The sequence below is a fragment of the Mustela erminea genome, chromosome 6 (genome assembly GCF_009829155.1).
Source record: "Mustela erminea isolate mMusErm1 chromosome 6, mMusErm1.Pri, whole genome shotgun sequence".
NCBI classification, from domain to species: domain Eukaryota; kingdom Metazoa; phylum Chordata; class Mammalia; order Carnivora; family Mustelidae; genus Mustela; species Mustela erminea.
Genome location: NC_045619.1, coordinates 86357374 through 86375741, shown reverse-complemented (window position 1 = coordinate 86375741; position 18368 = coordinate 86357374). Strand labels below are relative to the sequence as shown.

General features: G+C 40.2%; 1 protein-coding gene across 1 annotated transcript; it reads right to left on the bottom strand.

Annotated features, from left to right (window-relative positions):
* Nucleotides 1-522: 522 nt before the first annotated feature.
* METTL7A (methyltransferase like 7A) lies at nt 523-7454 on the bottom strand. Its single transcript, XM_032348207.1, has 2 exons — nt 6654-7454; nt 523-1284 (listed from the first exon to the last, which is right to left on the bottom strand). Exons 1-2 carry the CDS (start codon nt 7149-7151, stop codon nt 1048-1050), a joined length of 735 nt encoding a protein of 244 aa, XP_032204098.1. The 5' UTR covers nt 7152-7454; the 3' UTR covers nt 523-1047.
* Nucleotides 7455-18368: the final 10914 nt, after the last annotated feature.

The following is an 18368-nucleotide window of genomic DNA, read 5'->3' as shown; positions in this document are numbered from 1 at the left end:
CCTGAGCCAGAGGCAGAGGCTTTAACCCACTGAGCCACCCAGGCGCCCCTCAACACTTGTTTTCAAAGCACTTATAATTTTCAGAGGTTTCCATGATGGCAAGGAACAAAGAAATCATCTCGGGACAGGAGTGGAAATTTGGTCAGAATAATCCCCCAAATATGTGTCTATTTCTCTACAGACTCCCAGGCTGCCTAGGTTTTAAGGGGGTCTTACAAAGCGTACCTAATTAAACAAGGTTTTCCTAACTACAGTTGGCCTACAATTTAAGACAGGAGGCAGCAAACTATATGCTACATAATAAGGAAAATGTACTCAAGAATCTTAAGTGCCTCGGCTATTTTTCTGGATACACTAATATGTCAAGTACAATCTTTAAGTACTGAAGATTGCATTATATGGTAATAAAAAAAAAATGAAGACTGGAATGCAGGAAAATAAACGTCAGTGGACTGCGGGAGTAAAAACAACGCTGGGCAGAGCTAGGTGTGGCTTCCTAGTCCATTAATTCTCAACACCAGCCCTGCTGATACTAAGAACAACAAACAGATTCAGATTTCTCTTTCAGAAAGATCTGGGCTGTTGAGATTTGGATTTTCAACTAATCAGTATTCCCTGGTTCAGTCTGTGAAGTTTCAAGATCTTGTCACTTCTCCCTTTTCAAATCCTCTTTTGAGTGATTTCACTGCCTCTTAGCACCAAGCTCTCAAAGAGAGGGGTGAAATGAAAATCTGCCAGGTAGCCATATAAACCAGAAGGATTTTGAAGTTATCCCATAAACTAAAGTTTGGGGATAATAGTAAACTTCAATTATGAAAGCCCAGCGTTTCCTTTTAAGGGAGAACCCTGTTTTGCTTTGGCTTGGTTTTGATTCCCTGGAGACAACAGAAAATGGCTGAAGAAGTTATAACATAAATTCTTAAGGATGAAATGCAACTTTACCTTAAAAACAAGAAAAAAAAAGTTTTCTTTCTTCCAATTAGTAGTTGAAGTGTCAGAGTGTAGCCTGAAGCTATGAGCTGTTCAGCCCTCTACTCCCCACTTGGGCTACTTGATGGCATAGCCACAGATGTGGGGGCGCACCAGCTCCCAGGACAGCGGCGCGCAGAAGTGCTGCAGCTTGAGCTCGGAGAAGCCCGCCCGCTCCAGTGCCTTCCAGCTCTCTCTAGTCAGGTGGCACCCGTCAAACAGCAGGTACCAGGAAGGATGCAGGATCTGTTGCCAGAAGTAAATCCAGGTTGAGCTCTCAGCAGCTACATGCTCCAGGAAATAGAAAGCCCCGCCCTGAGAAAGGAAAAAAAACAAAAAAGCCCCACGGATTTTAGTTTTGGAAGAACAGGTTTATAAGATGAGGGAATCTTCAATTTCAGTGGCCCTAAAGGCTAACTCTATGAGAAGGCATGGATAAATGAGCACTTACTAAGACACCGTTTTGGCCAATAGTCTCACCTTCGGTCTAGTTTTATCCAGAGCTGCCAATCTAATGGAATTAACATGTATTTTCTGTTCATAGAAGTGATGCATAATGACAACTAAACCTGGTAGCAGTTCCTATATGCAAGGTATGGGGGAACTGCTGCAGGTTTAGCTATCATGATGCATGAATGCCTATCACACATCAACTTGCTTGATCTTATGATAAACTTATTTGGTAAGTATTATCAGTCCTATTTTTCAGATAAGGAAAGTGAGCCACAAAGAAAATGAGCAACTTGCCCAAAGTCACACAGCTTGTAATTGTCAGATCAGGTTTGGTTTGACCCTGGACATTCCAGCTGATAGAGGCTAGTAATACTGACTTGACCATGGGGCACCTGGGTGGCTCAGTGGGTTAAGCCTCTGCCTTTGGCTCAGGTCATGGTCTCAGGGTCCTGGGATCGAGCCCAGGGTCGATTGGGCTCTCTGCTCAGCAAGGAGCCTGCTCCCATCTCTCTCTGCTTGCCTCTCTGCTTACTTGTGATCTCTCTCTCTCTGTCAAATAAATAAATAAATAGATAAAATCTTTAAAAATACTACCTTGATCATATGCTGACCTTAGGAAATGAAGAAAAGTTTAAATAGAAAAACAGGCACTGTTCTATCATCTCAATATAGCTACTGTTAAAACTTTGTGTGCACACCGTATGAATATGTATCTTTTCCCTAAAACTAGGAATAGAATGTAACTTCTGTTTTGTAACCTGCTTTATTTGTGTTTTCAAATATCATTCTAAAATGTGATTTAAAAGCTCTTTACACAGTATTTCATAGCACTGCAGGTACCATCTCTTACTTATTCTCATTGAAGTTATTTCCAACTTTTCATTATTGTAAATACTATTACAGTGACTATCCTTATCCATACATCTCTGTGCCCATCTCTAATTATTTCCAAATAAATAACTTGCAAAAAAGGGGAACTGCTGAGTCAAAAATCTGTTACTTCTTAAAGATTTTACTTATTTACTTATTTTAAGATTTTTATTTATTTGAGAGATGGACCACAAGAAGGGGGAGGGTCAGAGGGAGAAGCAGACTCCCCACTGAGCAAGGAGCCCAACTGTGATGGGCAAGACTGGATTCCAGGACCCCAGGATCATGACCCCAGATGCTTAACCGACTAGGCCACCTAGGCACCCAAGTCTGTGCCTTCTTAAAGCTATTGGCGCAGGTTGTCAAACTGCCCTTTGGAAGAGGCATTGCAAGTTTACATTCATACCAGCAATGGGTGTGAGTGCCAGTTTCCAACAAACTCCCATCTATACTTTTTCCTCTGTATCCTGCCAATTTGATGGGTGAAATGGTATTTCATTTTCAATAATATGCATATCTTTAATTTCTTAATATATATAACATTTTTTTGCTAAACCTTATTGGTGATTTGGACTTCTCTTCTGCTTGATCTGTTGATGTCTTTTTTCAGTTTTCTAATAGGGTGTTGAGTTTTCTTACTCCTTAGGTAATTTAGTATAAGACCATATATGTTCCCCCCAGTTTCTTGCCTTTTTTTTTTTTTTTTTTTAAAGATTTTATTTATTTATTTGACAGAGAGAAATCACAAGTAGATGGAGAGGCAGGCAGAGAGAGAGAGGGAAGCAGGCTCCCTGCCCAGCAGAGAGCCCGATGCGGGACTCGATCCCAGGACCCTGAGATCATGACCTGAGCCGAAGGCAGCGGCCTAACCCACTGAGCCACCCAGGCGCCCCGCCTTTTTTATTTTTAAGGAATCTTTACACCCAACGTGGGGCTTAAACTCACAACCTCGAGTCCCACCTGGGTGGCTCAGTCTGTTAAGAACCTGCCTTCGGCTCAGGTCAGGATCCCAGGGTTCTGAGATCGAGCTGCATGTTGGGCTTCCTGCTCAACGGGTTGTCTGCTTTTCCCTCTGCCCCTCCTTCACTTGTGCTCACTCTCTTTCCCAAATAAGTAAATAAAATCTTAAAAAAAAAAAAAAAAAAAGAAAGTCACATGCTCTATCAACTGAGCCAGCCAGGCACCCAAGTTGTTTGCCTTTAAAGTACAAAATTTTTTAATGTCTCTTAAAAAAAATTTTTTTTTTTTTTTTTACTTCATCTGAACATTTTTCTTGGGTTCTGCTTTGCAAACCTGTGGGAGAGTCTGAATCCACACCCAGCACTGCCTGAGACTAAACAAGCATGTCTTATACTTTTGTACCATTGTCACGAGGATGTAAATTCTATGATGAATTAAAATACTGAAGCATCTAAAAGCATTACTGAAGCCATGGTACCACTGTGTCATTAGGGATTTTATTCAGGGATTTTTATTTATTATAAATGTGGGTGCAGTGTAGACACAGTTCTACATTATCAGAAGGACTTTGGAAGTCTTCTCCCCTTCTACCTCTGTGGGGAGCAAATCCCCTCCAAAACCCGTGGTGACAGTCACACTCTGGCTACTCTAGTCTTGCCTATCCCAGACAGACAGCTGAGAGGGGGCAGATAAGACCTGGGTTGAGGGGGACACCTGGGTGGCTCAGTTGGTTAAGCGCCTGCCTTGGGCTCAGGTCATGATCCCAGGGTCCTGGGACTGAGTCCCACATCTGGCTCCTTGCTCAGTGGGGAGCCTGCTTCTCCCTCTGCCTGCTGCTCCCCCTGCTTGTGCTCACACTTTCTCTTTCTAACAATAAAATAAATCTTAAAAACCTGTGCTCAGGGCGCCTGGGTGGCTCAGTGGGTTGAGCCCCTGCCTTCGGCTCAGGTCATGATCTCAGCTCCTGGGATCGAGTCCCGCATCGGGCTCTCTGCGCAGCAGGGAGCCTGCTTCCTCCTCTCTCTCTGCCTGCCTCTCTGCCTACTTGTGATCTCTCTCTGTCAAGTAAATAAATAAAATCTTTAAAAAAAAAAAAAAAAAAAAAAAACCTGTGCTCAGAATGGAAAACCTGGAATTTCCTGAGTGGTTTAAAAAAAAATTTTTTTTTCCATAGATAAGAACAGGTAGACAAGAGCAGGAGGCGGCCCAGGTCTACGGAGGCTGATGTCACCCTTGGGGTAACACAGGTTAAGCTAGAGATGGCATGTCACCCGTACAGGTGATGGTTGAATACAGTGATGAATACAAAGGTGCGGGGTCAGAAGAAAGATCTGGGCTAGATGTTCACATTTGGAAACCATCTGTGTATGCATGGTACTGGCAAACTTAGAGATGGGCAGAGGAAGAACAGCCAGTAAAAGTGGTGGAAGTGTTGAAGTCGGGTAGATAAAAAGGCCCTAATGACAAGCGCTATATGGTGCAAAAGGGAGAAGATTTGTGTTAAAGAAAGTCAGACCTACTAGCTGTGTAACTTTGGGCAAGTTTCACACCATGAAGACGGTATCTGTTATAAAGGACTGTTGAGAGGGTTAAAGGACAGTGTAATACAGCTCCTGGTCAAATGCAGCAGAGAGCCGGGGCTTCACAGGAGCTAGGGAGGACCATCATGAATGCGATCTCACTGAGAGTGCTAGAAAATACAGGGAATCGTTACTTTGTAGGAATAATGCTGTAGGCAAAACACTTACCAGCCTTACCCATTTACTGCCCAGCCTTAGGACACAAGAACCCAGCACTTGAATATAAGAATCAGAACATTTCAGGGCACCCGGGTGGCTCAGTTGGTTAAGCGCCGGACTCTTGATTTCCGCTCAGGTCATGATCTCAGGTTCATGGGATCCCAGCCCCATGCCCAGCTCTGTGCTCAGTGTGGAGTCTGCTTGAGATTCTCTCTCTCCCTCGGCCCCTCCCTCATGTGCTTTCTCTCTGAAATAGATGGATAACTCTTTGACAAAAGTGTTTTAAAAAAAAGTTTCATGTCTATCATTCCCATTACCATATACATGTATGTGTGTGTGTGTGTGTATGTGTGTGTGTGTGTGTGTGTGTTAGCTCTCACACAGTGGGCTTATACGCTGCGTAATAGTCCATGCTTTGATTGCTTTTTTTCATTTAACATTATCTCTTGGGGATTTTTTCATATTAACATAGATAGCTCTTCTTTTATGCTATGTGACCATTTACTTGAACAGCCTCCTACTGATGGACAATTCCAGTTTATGCTATTACAAATACTCCACAGAATGTCTTTGCAAATAGGCAAGTGTTTGCATATTTGTGCAGTGTAGCTATAGGATAAATTATTACTGGATACAAGACTGTGTTCACTTTAAGTTTTGAATATTACCAAATTACCCTCCAAAGAGGGCAGTGCCTCCAGTATGGGGTGTACTGCTTCCCAAACAAACCCCAATACCATATTGACCTTAAAAGCCTCTGACATTATAATAGGTAAAAACGGTATCTTGTGTTGTATTGTGTTGTATTTCTTTGTTTGGAAGGCTGAGCATTTTTGTCATATAATTGGCTTGCTTTTTCTTTTCTTTTCTTTTTTTAAAGAGGGCAGGACGAAGTGAGAGAGGGGCTGAGAGAGAGGGAGAGAGAGAATCCCAGGCAGATTCCACACCCAGCTCCAGCCCGAGGTGGGGGCTGGATCCCACTTCCCTGAGATTAGGACCCCAGCAGAAAACCAGAGTCCCACCATTAACCCAGTGAGCCACCTAGGCACCCCTGTAATTGGTTATCTGTATTTACATTTTTGTTCCCATTTGCCTATTTTTCTCTTGTGTTTTTCTTCTTTTTAAAAAATCCTATCGAGGGTGCCAGGGTGGCTCAGTGGGTTAAGCCGCTGCCTTCGGCTCAGGTCATGATCTCAGGGTCCTGGGATCGAGTTCCGCATCGGGCTCTCTGCTCGGCAGGGAGCCTGCTTCCTCCTCTCTCTCTCTGCCTGCCCCTCTGCCTACTTGTGATCTCTCTCTGTCAAGTAAATAAATAAAATCTTAAAAAAAAATAAAAATAAAAATAAAAAATCCTATCGATCTCTTGATTTGTAATGTCTTTTAAAATGAAGGAAGTTAACCTTTTTGTCTGTCATCCCTGGCAAATACTTCTATGTTTTGGTACTTTTTTTTATTCTCTGTAGTTTTTTAAAATTGATGTATTCAGAATCAGTCTTTCCCTTTATAGCTTCCTTCTGACTCTAAGGTTTTTAAAAATGCAATAGTGCCTTCTCTAGTGGTTTTACTTTTTATGTTTGAATGTTTGAGCCACCTGAAATTGACAAAACTGCCCTTGGTGATGTGGTTACCACTAACTAGTCCCCCTCACAACCCCCCACTCACCGGCCTCAGCACTCGGCGCACCTCCTGGAGGAGGCGCTCCTGGCTCTCCACGGAGCACAGGACCAGGGTGCAGACCACCACGTCCACAGAGCCATCGGCCACTTGCGGCATGTGCTCCCCCGCGGCCACCACGAAGCGCTCCAACTGCAGGTGTCGGTTCTCCGCAACGCTCTTGATCAAGAACTTCTCAAAGTTGGGGTTAGGGTCAACACAAGTCACCCGGCATCCAGGCGGGTAGAACTTGAAGTTGGCCCCAGTGCCGCAGCCCACCTCCAGCAGGGACAGCTTCCCAGAAGGGCCAACAAAGTCCTGCAGGTTGCTGAAGAGCTCCCGCTTCTTGCTTGCCATCTGCTCGTTGTAGATCACGGTGAACCTCTGCATGAAGTGGGGGAACCATTTTTTGCATATCCAGTTCCACAAGCCCAGAAAGTTCAGCAGGAACATGGGAAATGCCAGGATGCAGACAAGTAGCCTGAGGATAACGATGGTAAGCGCCATCACTCCAAAGAGAAAGACCAGTTAGCCCTGGACCCTTTCTGGCCACACTCCAAGGACAATCAGCCACAGAGGAAAAGAACCGGTTGGGAGAGAGAGACGCAGCTGAAGTCACATCATGGGCGAGGGGCCCATTTCACCTGATTTATAGGCGTTTGACAAAAGATTCAGCTTAGTTTTCACGAAGCCAAGGGAGAAGGTTCCCAGCTTCCCTTAGAAGGAAAGTTGATTATAGTCCCTTAACTCCAAAGCAGTTCTCTTTCTCTGCGAACTACTCTGAGTTTCCTGCGGGAGTTTTCTCTGCACTTAGGCCCGCCCTCTGGGGTCCTCCAATGACCTCTGCAAAGAAAACAATCTGTGGGTGGAGCCTGGTGAAACCGAACCGGAAGGCTGCTGGCAAGTGTCCCCGTCTTGCCTATCCTTTGGCCCCTCTCCTAACGTATTTTAAAACAGGAGGTGATTAGACGCGCTTGCCTGGCCACAGTCAATAAGAATTTACCCCTTTTGCATTCTGGGCTGAGGCTCTCAGACTTTCCTAACTCAACGGGGTTATTTTTAAGTCACTGTTTCGGCTCCCCTCTGGTTCAAAGGGCGAGTTTGAACTTCAGACTGTGTGGGACTGCTGCATTACTCAGCTAATTTAGATAAAAATCGTCTCCAGAATATTCATCCTTGGGAAACTAAAAACCGAAAGCACACAGAAAATAGTTTGAAGCAGTCATCTGTTTTTAATAATAAATTAAAAAAAAAAGTGAGCCCTGGCTTTAGAGTAGGACGGGGAAGGCAGAAATTTTAAAAAATAACAGTAACATTTACTTTTTCCTTTTACTTTTTGAAACATTTTATTTCTTTAAAGAGAGAGCGAGCATGAGCAGGGGGAGGGGGAGGGGCAGAGAGGGAGAAGATATCTAGCTGGTTCTCTGGACTGGGGAGCCCTGGGCTGGACTGATAGCATGACCTGAGTTGAAATGAAGAATTGGAGGCTTATCCACTGACACACACCACTGCCACCCACCCACCCACCCCACCACACCACACGCCACCCCCGTGGCTCTGGTAACATTTACTTTTTTAAACTGGGTGATGGATACAGGAGTGTTCTGTTGTTTCACTATTGTTATATCCTATACATATGTTATATCTTTTACATTTTTAGCAGCTTTTTTGAGGTGGAATTGACATGCAATAAACCATATATGTAAAGTATACAGCCTGATACATTTTGACATATGTACATACCTGTAATGCCATCACTTCATCAAGATAATGAACACATCCATCACCCCCAGAAGTTTCCCCTTGCCCCTTTGTCTTCCCTTCCTCCAGCCTGCCCCATCCCAAGGCAAGCTCTGATCTGTTTCCTGTTACTAGAGATTGATAGGCACTTCCTAGAATTATAAGCAAATGGAATCAGGCATTACTTGCTTTTTTTTTGTCTGACTTCTTCCACTCAGGGTAATTATCTTGAAGGTCAGCAACACTGTTGCACGAATCCACTGATTTTATTAAGTAGTGTTCTGTTGTATGGATCGGTAACTGTTTTTCCATTCACTTGTTTTTTGTTTGTTTGTTTGTTTTTAAAGATTTTATTTATTTATTTGACAGAGAGAGATCACAAGTAGGCAGAGAGGCAGGCAGAGAGAGAGAGAGGAGGAAGCAGACTCCCTGCCGAGCAGAGAGCCCGATGTGGGACTCGATCCCAGGACCCTGAGATCATGACCTGAGCCGAAGACAGCAGCTTAACCCACTGAGCCACCCAGGCACCCTCCATTCCCTTGTTGATGGACATTTGGGTTGTTTGTGGCTATCACACATTGAGCTAACGTGAACATCAGCGTACAGGTCTTTGTGTGGACGTAGGCTCTCATTTCTCTTGGATAAATTCTTATGAATAGAATGGATGGGTTACATGGTAGGCAAATATTTAATTTTTGAAGAAACTGCCAAACCGTTTTCCAAAGCAAGTATGCCATTTTATATTCCCACTGCAGGTGTATGAGAGATTTCGCTGTCCCACATCCTCCCCAATACTTGGTATGGTAGTCTTTTTAAACTTCAGCCATTTAAAAAGATACATAGTGGTCTCTCATTATACCTTTAATTTGCATTTCTCTGATGATTAATAATGTTGAGCTTCTTTCAATGGGCTTATTTGCCATTTGTGTGTATTAATTGGTAAGGTGTCCAACTGTTTTGCCCATTTTTAAATTGGGTGAAGAGCAAGAATTCTTTGTATATTCTCAGTATATGTCATTTATCAAATGTGTGATTTTTTTTCCCTAGTCTGTGGCTTGTCTTTTTAATTCTTTTAGCAGTGTCCCTATCTTATCCCCTCTCTTCTGCTCCCCCTGCCTCTGGCAATGACCAATCTGTTCATCTATGAATTTGTTGTTGTTTTTTCTTTTGTGGGTTTTTTTTTCTTTTTCTTTTTCTTTTTTTTTTTTTCTCACACATGTAAGTGAAATCATACGGTATGTGTCTTTCTCTGACTTACTTCACTTAGAATAATGCCATCAAGGGGTGCCGAGGTGGCTCGGTGCATCTGTTGAGTGTCCGTCTGACTCTTGGTTTCAGCTCAGGTCATGATATGGAGGTCATGGGATCAAGCCCCAATTCAGGCTCTCCACTCAGCAGGGTGTCTGCTTGGGGTTCTCTCTCTCCCTCTCCACCTGCCCCTCTCCCTCTCTCTCTATCTTTCTCGCTAAAATAAATAAATAATCTTAAAAATTGATCAGTCTTTAAAAAAAAAAAAGAAGAATGCTCTCAAGGTCCATCCGTGTTGTCATTTTCTTAGTGTGTCTTTTGATAAAGTCAGTTTGTCCATGATTTTTTCCCCCTAAAAGCCCTTGCCTATTCTATAGTTGTAAAGAATTCATCTTATATTTTCTCTCTACATGTTTCATAGTTTCAGATTTTATATTTAGGCTAGGCCTATGATTCTATTAAAGTTTTTTTTTTCTTTCTTAATATATGGGATATGAGATAAAGGACAAGTTTAATTTTTTCTAGTTTTGTTGAGATATAATTGACAGAAAGCACTTTATAAGTTTAAAGTATATTGCATAAATGTTAATATATTTTCCATATGGAAATGTAGTTACTCCAACATAATTTGTCGAAAGGACTATGCTTTCTTCAATTGAATTATCTTGGCAACTTTGTTGAAAATCAATTGCTCATATACGTGTGGGTCTGTTTTTGGGAATTCTGTTCTGCTTTATTGTCTTTATTCCACCCATATGCCAGGACCACACTGTTTTGATTACTGTGGCTTTACCGAAAATCTTGAAATCAGGTAGTTTAAGTTCTCTGACTTTGTTCTTTCTCAAAATGGCTTTGACTATTCTGAGTAGTTTGCATTTTAAAATAAAATTTAGACATTTTAAAATTATATAAATACACATACTGTATATATTTTTAATTACAAATTTAATTTCTTTAGTAAATATAGGAACATTAAGATTTTCTAGTTCTTCTTGTGTTTGTTTTTGTAATGTGTCTTTCAGAAGTTTGCCACCTAACAAGTCTAAGTTGCTGAATATATTGGTATAGAGTTCACAATATTCTCTTCTAATCCTTTTAATGTCTGTAGGATCTATAGAAATGCTTTCTTTTCCATACTGATACTGATAGTATGTGTCTTTTTTTGTCAATTTAACTAGAGGTTTTTGTTTTTTCAAATTTTTATTTGAATTTTAGTTAGTTAACATACAGTGTAATATTGGTTTCGGAAGTAGAGTTTAGTGATTTGTCACTTCCATATATTACCTAGTGCTCATAATAACAAGTGCTCTCCTTAATCCCCATCACCCATTTAGCACATCCCCTGCCCACCTCCCTCCAGCAACCCTCAGTTTGTTCCTTATAGTTAAGAGTCTCATATGATTTGTCTCCCTCTTTTTTTTTCTTCCCCTCTATTCTTCTGTTTCCTAAATTCCATATATGAGTGAAATCATATGGTATTTGTCTTTCTCTGACTGACTTATTTTGGTTAGCATAATACACTCTATGTATTATTATATTATACATTATATTAGCTCCATCCACATTGTTGAGAATGGCAAGATTTCATTCTTTTCAGCAGCTAAATAATATTTCATTGTATATATAGACCACTTCTTTATCCATTCATCGGTTGATGGACATTTGGGCTTCTTCTATAATTTGGCTGTTGTTGATGATGCTTCTATAAACATAATGGTGTATGTACCCCTTCAAATCAATATTTTTGGGTAAATACCTACTAGTGCAATTACTGGGTTGCCGGTCAGTTCCATTTCTAACTTTTTGAGGAACCTCTATTCCATAGTGGCTGCACCAGTTTTCATTCCCCGCCCCCAACAGCGTAAGAGGGTTCCCCTTTCTCTGCATCCTCGCCAACATCTATTGTTGTCCAGTGTTGTTAAGTTTAGCCGTTCTGACTGGTGTGAGATGGTATCTCATTGTGGTTTTGACTTGTATCTCCCTGATGCCGAGTGATGTGGAGCATTTTTTCATGTGTCTGTTGGCCATCTGGATGTCTTCTTTGGAAAAGTGTCTCTTCATATCTCCTATTTCTTATTTGGATTATTTGTTTTCTTTTGGGTGTTGAGTTTGGTAAGTTCTTTTTTTTTTTTTTTTTTTTTTTTTTAAAGATTTTATTTATTTATTTGACTGACAGATCACAAGTAGGCAGAAAGGCAGGCAGAGAGAGAGGGGGAAGCAGGCTCCCCACAGAGCAGAGAGCCCGATGCGGGGCTTGATCCCAGGACCCTGGGATCATGACCTGAGCCGAAGGCAGAGGCTTTAGCCCACTGAGCCACCCAGGCGCCCCAAGTTTGGTAAGTTCTTTATAGATTTTGAATACCAACCCATTATCAGGTATGGCACTTTCCGATATCTTCTCTCATTCCATAGGATGGCTTTTAGTTTTGTTGACTGTTTCCTTTGCTGTGCAGAAGATTTTGATCTTGATGAAGTCCCAATAGATCATTTTTGCCTTTGTTTCCCTTGCCTCTGGAAACTTACCTAGTAAGAAGTTGCTGTGCCTAAGTCAAAGAAGTTGCTGGCCTGTGTTCTCCTCTAGGACTTTGATGGTTTCCTGTCTCACATTTAGGTCTTTCAACCATTTTGGATTTATTTTTGTGCATGGTGTAAGGAAGTGGTCCAGTTTCATTCTTCCTCATATTGCTTTCCAATTTTCCCAACACTTGTTTGTTGAAGAGACTATCTTTTTTCCATTGGATATTCTTTCCTGCTTTGTCAAAGAGTTTTGCTTTGGTTTTTTGGGTGTTTGTTTGTTTTGAGTGAGAGGAGAAGAGAGAGAGAGTAAAAGTGCTGGGGTGGGGGTGTGGAGGGAGGGGCAGAGGGAGAGGGAGAACAAGTCTTAAGCAGACTCTATACCGAGTACAGAGCCCGATGTGGGGCTCAGTCTCATGACCCTGAGATCATGACCTGAACCCAAATCCATAGTCAGACATGTAACCTACTGAGCCACCCAAGTGCCCTGGTTTGTTTGTTTTTAAATGAAGGACAGTTGACATACGTAATACAGTATTATATTACTTTCAGGCATACAGCGTAGTCATTCAGTATTTATATGCATTACAAAATGTTCACCACCATAAGTGTTGTTACCTCCTGTCACCATTCAAAGTTATTACAATAATGGAGACGCCTGGCTAGCTCAGTTGGTAGAGCATGTGATTCTTGATCATGGAGTCCTGAGTTTAAGCCCTACATTGGGTGTAGAGATTGTTAAAGAAAAAATAATGTAAACTTGGACTAACTTAAGAATTTTTATTTGTACTGCTTAATTCATTTATCAGTATTTCACATATGACCACCTTCCTTTTATGTTTGTAGATTCTGAATAATAAAAGAGGGGCTACAAATATTACTGAAAAAAAAAAAGAAGAAAAAGAAACCAAGCCCCTGCCCTCTCAGAGCCCAGCAGTTCAGACTGGTTCCTCATTAAGTAATGAGCAAAAGAAGCAAGGTGCAAGAGGTACCTGGGTGGCTCAGTCATTAAGCGTCTGCCTTTGCCTCAGGTCATGATCCCAGGGTCCTGGGATTGAGCCCCATGTCAGGCTTCCTGCTTAGTGGGAAGCCTGCTTCTCCCTCTCCCACTCCCCCTGCTTGTGTTCCCTCTCTTGCTGTATCTTTCTCTGTTAAATAAATAAACAAAATATTAAAAAAAAAAAAAGCAAGGTACAAGCCTGTGTGAATGGAGAGGTAGAAAAGTCTTTGCTGGTATAGAAGTGTTGATATTTGCTATTTGACTTTCTGATTGTGAAAATGAGGAATGTCCCATCAAGGAAACAAAGTTATTACAACATTATTTACTATATTCCATATGTTTTACTTTATATCCTCATTTATTTGATTGCAGTTAAGTCTGTACCTCTTAATAGCCTTCACCTATTTTGCCCATTCCCCCATGTCCCTCCCTTCTGGCAACTGCCAGTTTGTTCTTGGTATTTATGAGTCTCTGTTTTGCTTGTTCATTTGTTTTTGTAAGTCTCTACACATAAGTGAAATCATACAGTATTTGTCTGACGTATTTCACTTAGTATACCTTCTAGGTCCATCCATGTTGTTGCAAATGGCAAGATTACACCCTTTTATGGTGGAGTAATATTCCATACTACAACTTTCTTATCCATTCATCTGATGATGGGTGTGATTCTGTATCTTGGCTATTCATATAGTGCTGCAAGGAACATAGGGGTGCAAAGTAGTGTTTTCATTTTCTTTGGGTAAATACCCAGTAGTGGAATTGCTGGATTATATGAAAAGTGCTGAAGTTTTAATTTTTTGAGGAATCTCCATGGTGTTTTCCATGGTGATTACACCAATTTGCATTCTCACCATTAGTGCTTAAGGGTTTGATACTAGCCATTCTGACAGGTATGAGGTTTGGTATATCTCATTGTGGTTTGGATTTGTAATTCCCTGATGCTGAGTGATGTTGAGCATTTTTTCATGTGTCTGTTGGCCATCTGGATGTCTTCCTTGACATATCTATTGTCATTCAGATATAGATATTCAGATATATGTCATTCACATATAGATATAGACGTATCTATATGTCTATTCAGGTCATCTGCCTATTTTTGTTTGTTTGTTTTTTAAGATTTTATTTATTTGAGAGTCAGGGGGAGGAGTAGAGAGAGGGAGAGAGAATCTAAGGCAGACTCTGGGCTGAGCATGGAGCCTGACGTGGGGATTGATCCCACGACCATGAGATCATGATGTGATCCAAAATCAAGAGTTGGATGCTTAATCAACTGAGCCACTCAGGCACCGCTGTCTTAAAAACCCCTGACCCTTTTTAAGTCACATCGTGTTTTCTGGGTGTTGCATGAATTCTTTGTATATTTTGATATTTACCTCTTACTGAATATATACTTTACAAATACCTTCTCCAGTTCAGTAGGTTGCTTTTTCATTTTGTTGAAGGTTTCCTTTACTTTGCAGAATCTTTTTAGTTTGATGTAGTCCTAATTGTTTATTTTTGGTTTTGTTGCCCTTGCCTGGAGAGGCAGATCAAAAAAAAAAAAAAAAAAAAGTTGCTAAAATCAACGTCCAGGGATGCCTGGGTGGCTCAGTTGGTTAGGCATCTGCCTTCAGCTCAGTCCCAGGATCCTGGGATTGAGTCCCTCATCAGGCTCCTTGCTTAGTGGGGAGCCTCCTTCTCCCTCTGCCTGCCGTTCCCCCTGCTTGTGCTCTCTCTCTTTCTGGCAAATAAATAAAATATTAAAAAAAAAATAAAACCAGTGTCCACGAAATTACTGCCCGTGTTTTCTTTTAGGATTTTTACGGTTTCAGGTCTTGCATTTATGTCTTTAATTGACTTTTGAGCTTGTTTTTCTCTGTGGTATAAGAAAGTGGTCCAGTATCATTCTTTTGTCTTTTTTTTTTTTTTTTTTTGCATATATGCTACCTTTGCATGTGTTTTCCTAACACCATTTACTGAAGAGACTGTCTTTTGCCCCGTGGTATGTTCTTGTCTCTTTTTAAATGACCATATAACCACGGGTTTATTTCTGGGATTTCTATTTATTCTATTGATTTATGTGTCGATTTTTACTACTATAGCTTTGTAGTACAGTTTGAAGTCTGGGAGTGTGATACCTTCATCTTTGTTCTTCTTTCTCAAGATTGATTTGGCTATTCAGGGTGTTTTTTTGGTTCCATGCAGATTTTAGGATTATTTGTTCTAGTTCTGTGAAAAATGCTCTTGGTATTTTGACAGGGATTGCACTGGATGTGTAGATTGCTTTGGATAATAGAGACATTTTAACAATATTAATTAGTGCACGCTAATCCACAGCATGGTATATCTTCCCATTTATTTGTATCGTCTTCAATTTCTTTCATCATTGTTTTAAAATTTTCAGAGCACAGGTCTTTCGCCTCCTTAGTGAAGTGTATTCCTAGGTATTTTATTGTTTGGGGTGCACTTCTGTGATGGTTTTCATAATTTCCCTTTCCACTACTTCATTTTAAGTGTAGAGCAATGCAGCAAAGTCTACATATGAATTTTATATTTTGCAGCTTTATTAAGTTCAATTAGTTCTAGTAGTTTTTTGGTGGAGACTTCAGGTTTTTCTTATATGATGTCATGTCACCTGCAAATAGTGATAGATTTACTTCTTCCTTACCAATTTGAATGCCTTTTATTTCTTTTTCTTCTTTGGGACAAGTATCCAACTTGTGCCAGTAACATTGAATAAAAGTGGCAGGAGTAGACATCTTTGTCTTGTTCCCAATATAAGAGAAAAAACTCAGTTTTTCAGTATTGAGTATGATGTTAGCTCTCAGTTTGTCACATCTGGCCTTTATTATGTTGAGGTATGTTCCCTCTAAATCCACTTTGTTAAGTGTTTTTGTTTGTTTGTTTGTTTGTTTTTGTTTTTTGGTGTTTTTTTAAAAACATGAATGGATATTGTATTTTGTAAAATACTCTGGCATTTGTTGAGATGATAATATGGTTTTTATCATTTCTTTTGTTAATGTGATATATCATGCTGATTGATTTGCAAACACTGAACATCCTTGCATCTCTAGAATAAATTCTACTTGATTGTGGTAAATGACTCTTTTTAATATATTGTTGAATTCAGTTTGCTGATATTTTGTGAGGGTTTTTGCATCCACAGTCTGTTTTGAAGTCTGTTTTGTCTGTTATAAGTATTTCTACCCTGGCCTTTTTTTTCCCTTCCGTCTGCATGGTGTATGTTTTTCCAGCCTTTCAATTTCAGTCTGCATGTGCCTTTTGGTCTGAAATGAGTCTCTTGTGGGTTCCATATAGGTGCGTCTTTTCTTTTTTTAATCCAACAGTCACCCTATGTCATTTTATTGGAGAATTTAGTCCATTTTAGTAATTTAAGTCCATTTGAAGTAATTTAGTCCATTTAAAGTAATTATTGATAAGTACGTATTTTGTTACTGTGTGTCAGATATACTAAAAATTTTTTAAAAATAAAATAAATAAAAATAAAATAAAATAAAAATAAAAATAAAATTGCAGTCTGTACTCTAATAGTCTCTTTTGGTGGTGGGAGATGTTATATAACTGAATTCCAGTTGCCTTAAGTGATCCAAGCTGGACAAAAGATAAGAAAGTACTTGTAGTAATTCCTGCCTAATTAGAAATACATACCTAAAGAGTAATTAAGATATTCTTTTTGAAGTGAAAAACAAGAGCTTGCTGCCAATGTATTTTAGAAGAGTTCCTTAATATTAACATTCAGGGCTATCAAGTGAATCTGAATGGTACTCAGGTGGTATAAATAGGAAAAGACTAACACATTATGCTGATTGCTATGCAAGTATTACTAAGTAATTCCTTATAAGACTTTGTTAATGGATAACCTGGGTCTCTTTTAAGAAAGAACAGTCAGTATCCCAGCGGTGTTGCTTATAAGCCTGTAAAAATCACAGTCTTCGACCTCCTGAGCATTAAACCAGTAGTGATCCCTAAGAGAATTTTTTTTTTTTTTTTGGAGGGAGAGAGAGTACACGAACTTAGCTGTGTGTGTGCACGTGCCCGTGAGCACAAATAGGGAGGGGAGAGACCAAGGGAGAGGGAAAGAAAGACTCTCAAGCAGCCTCCACATTGAGCATGGAGCCCAATGCGGAGGAACTCAGTCTCACGACCCTGAGATTATGACCTGAGCCGAATTCAAGACCCACTGAGCTATCCAGGTACCCCTGCCAAGAGAATTAATAGAGGGAAAACTCAGGTTTACTTTCAGTTAAACCTTGAAATTGGGCTAAAGCAAAACAAAAGGACAACAACAAAAACAAAGTGCTTGATTTTAGCTAGTTGAATTTAACCAGTGGACCCACCCAGATGGCTCTTAGCTAGTTAAATATAAAAACAAGGATAAGGGGCACCTGGGTGACTCAGTGGGTTAAGCCTCTGCCTTTGGCTCAGGTCATGATTTTGGGGTCCTGGGATGGAGCCCCGCATTGGGCTCTCTGCTCAGCAGGGAGCCTGCTTCCCCCTCTCTCTCTGCCTGCCTTTCTGCATACTTGTGATCTCTCTGTCAAATAAATTAATTTTAAAAAAAGGACGAGAAAATAATTTCTCTTTTACTACATGGGTTCCCAAAGTTCAAAGGAGAAGTGAATTTATTAATAGTAGATACTAATTCAATCAACTTGTTCTTTTGTTTTAATAATTTAATTTATAGGTTAGTCATCATAAAATTTAGCCCAGATTGGATTCCCTCTTTTACCCAGCAGCATTTTAGCCACCTTCCCTCACAGTTCAGAGAGCCCAAGGAATACAAAATTCAAGCACAGGATTCAAGAAAATAGGTTTAGAAAGTAGGTAAAAGCTCTAAGAAAGTCACATTATAAATTTTTTAAAAAGAAGTGAATTATTCGGGAGGGTATGTGCTTTGGTGAGTGCTGTGAAGTGTGTAAACCTGGCAATTCACAGACCTGTACCCCTGGGGATAAAAATATATGTTTATAAAAAATTAAAAATTAAAAAAAAAGAAGTAAATTATATGGGGTTGTCTAAATCATCATTCTTTTTTGGCCTAAGGAGGGAAGTATTAATATTTTAAAAATTGTTTCAATTAGAATTTTAAAAATAGGCAAATACTTTTTCCAAGTATACCTTAGAACCAGAACCAAGATGATAATTAAAAAATATATATCAAATAAATGGCTTTAAATAAAATCTAACTTAAAAGGAAATGGTTTTAATTTAACAAAAGAACA

What these genes read in the sequence shown, in the direction of transcription:
- METTL7A (XM_032348207.1), bottom strand. Translation starts at nt 7,151, where the DNA reads ATGGCGCTTACCATCGTTATCCTCAGGCTACTTGTCTGCATCCTGGCA. An exon ending in TGCGCCGAGTGCTGAGGCCG is followed by an intron (nt 1,285 to 6,653) that starts GTGAGTGGGGGG and finishes TTCCTTTCTCAG; the next exon opens with GGCGGGGCTTTCTATTTCCT.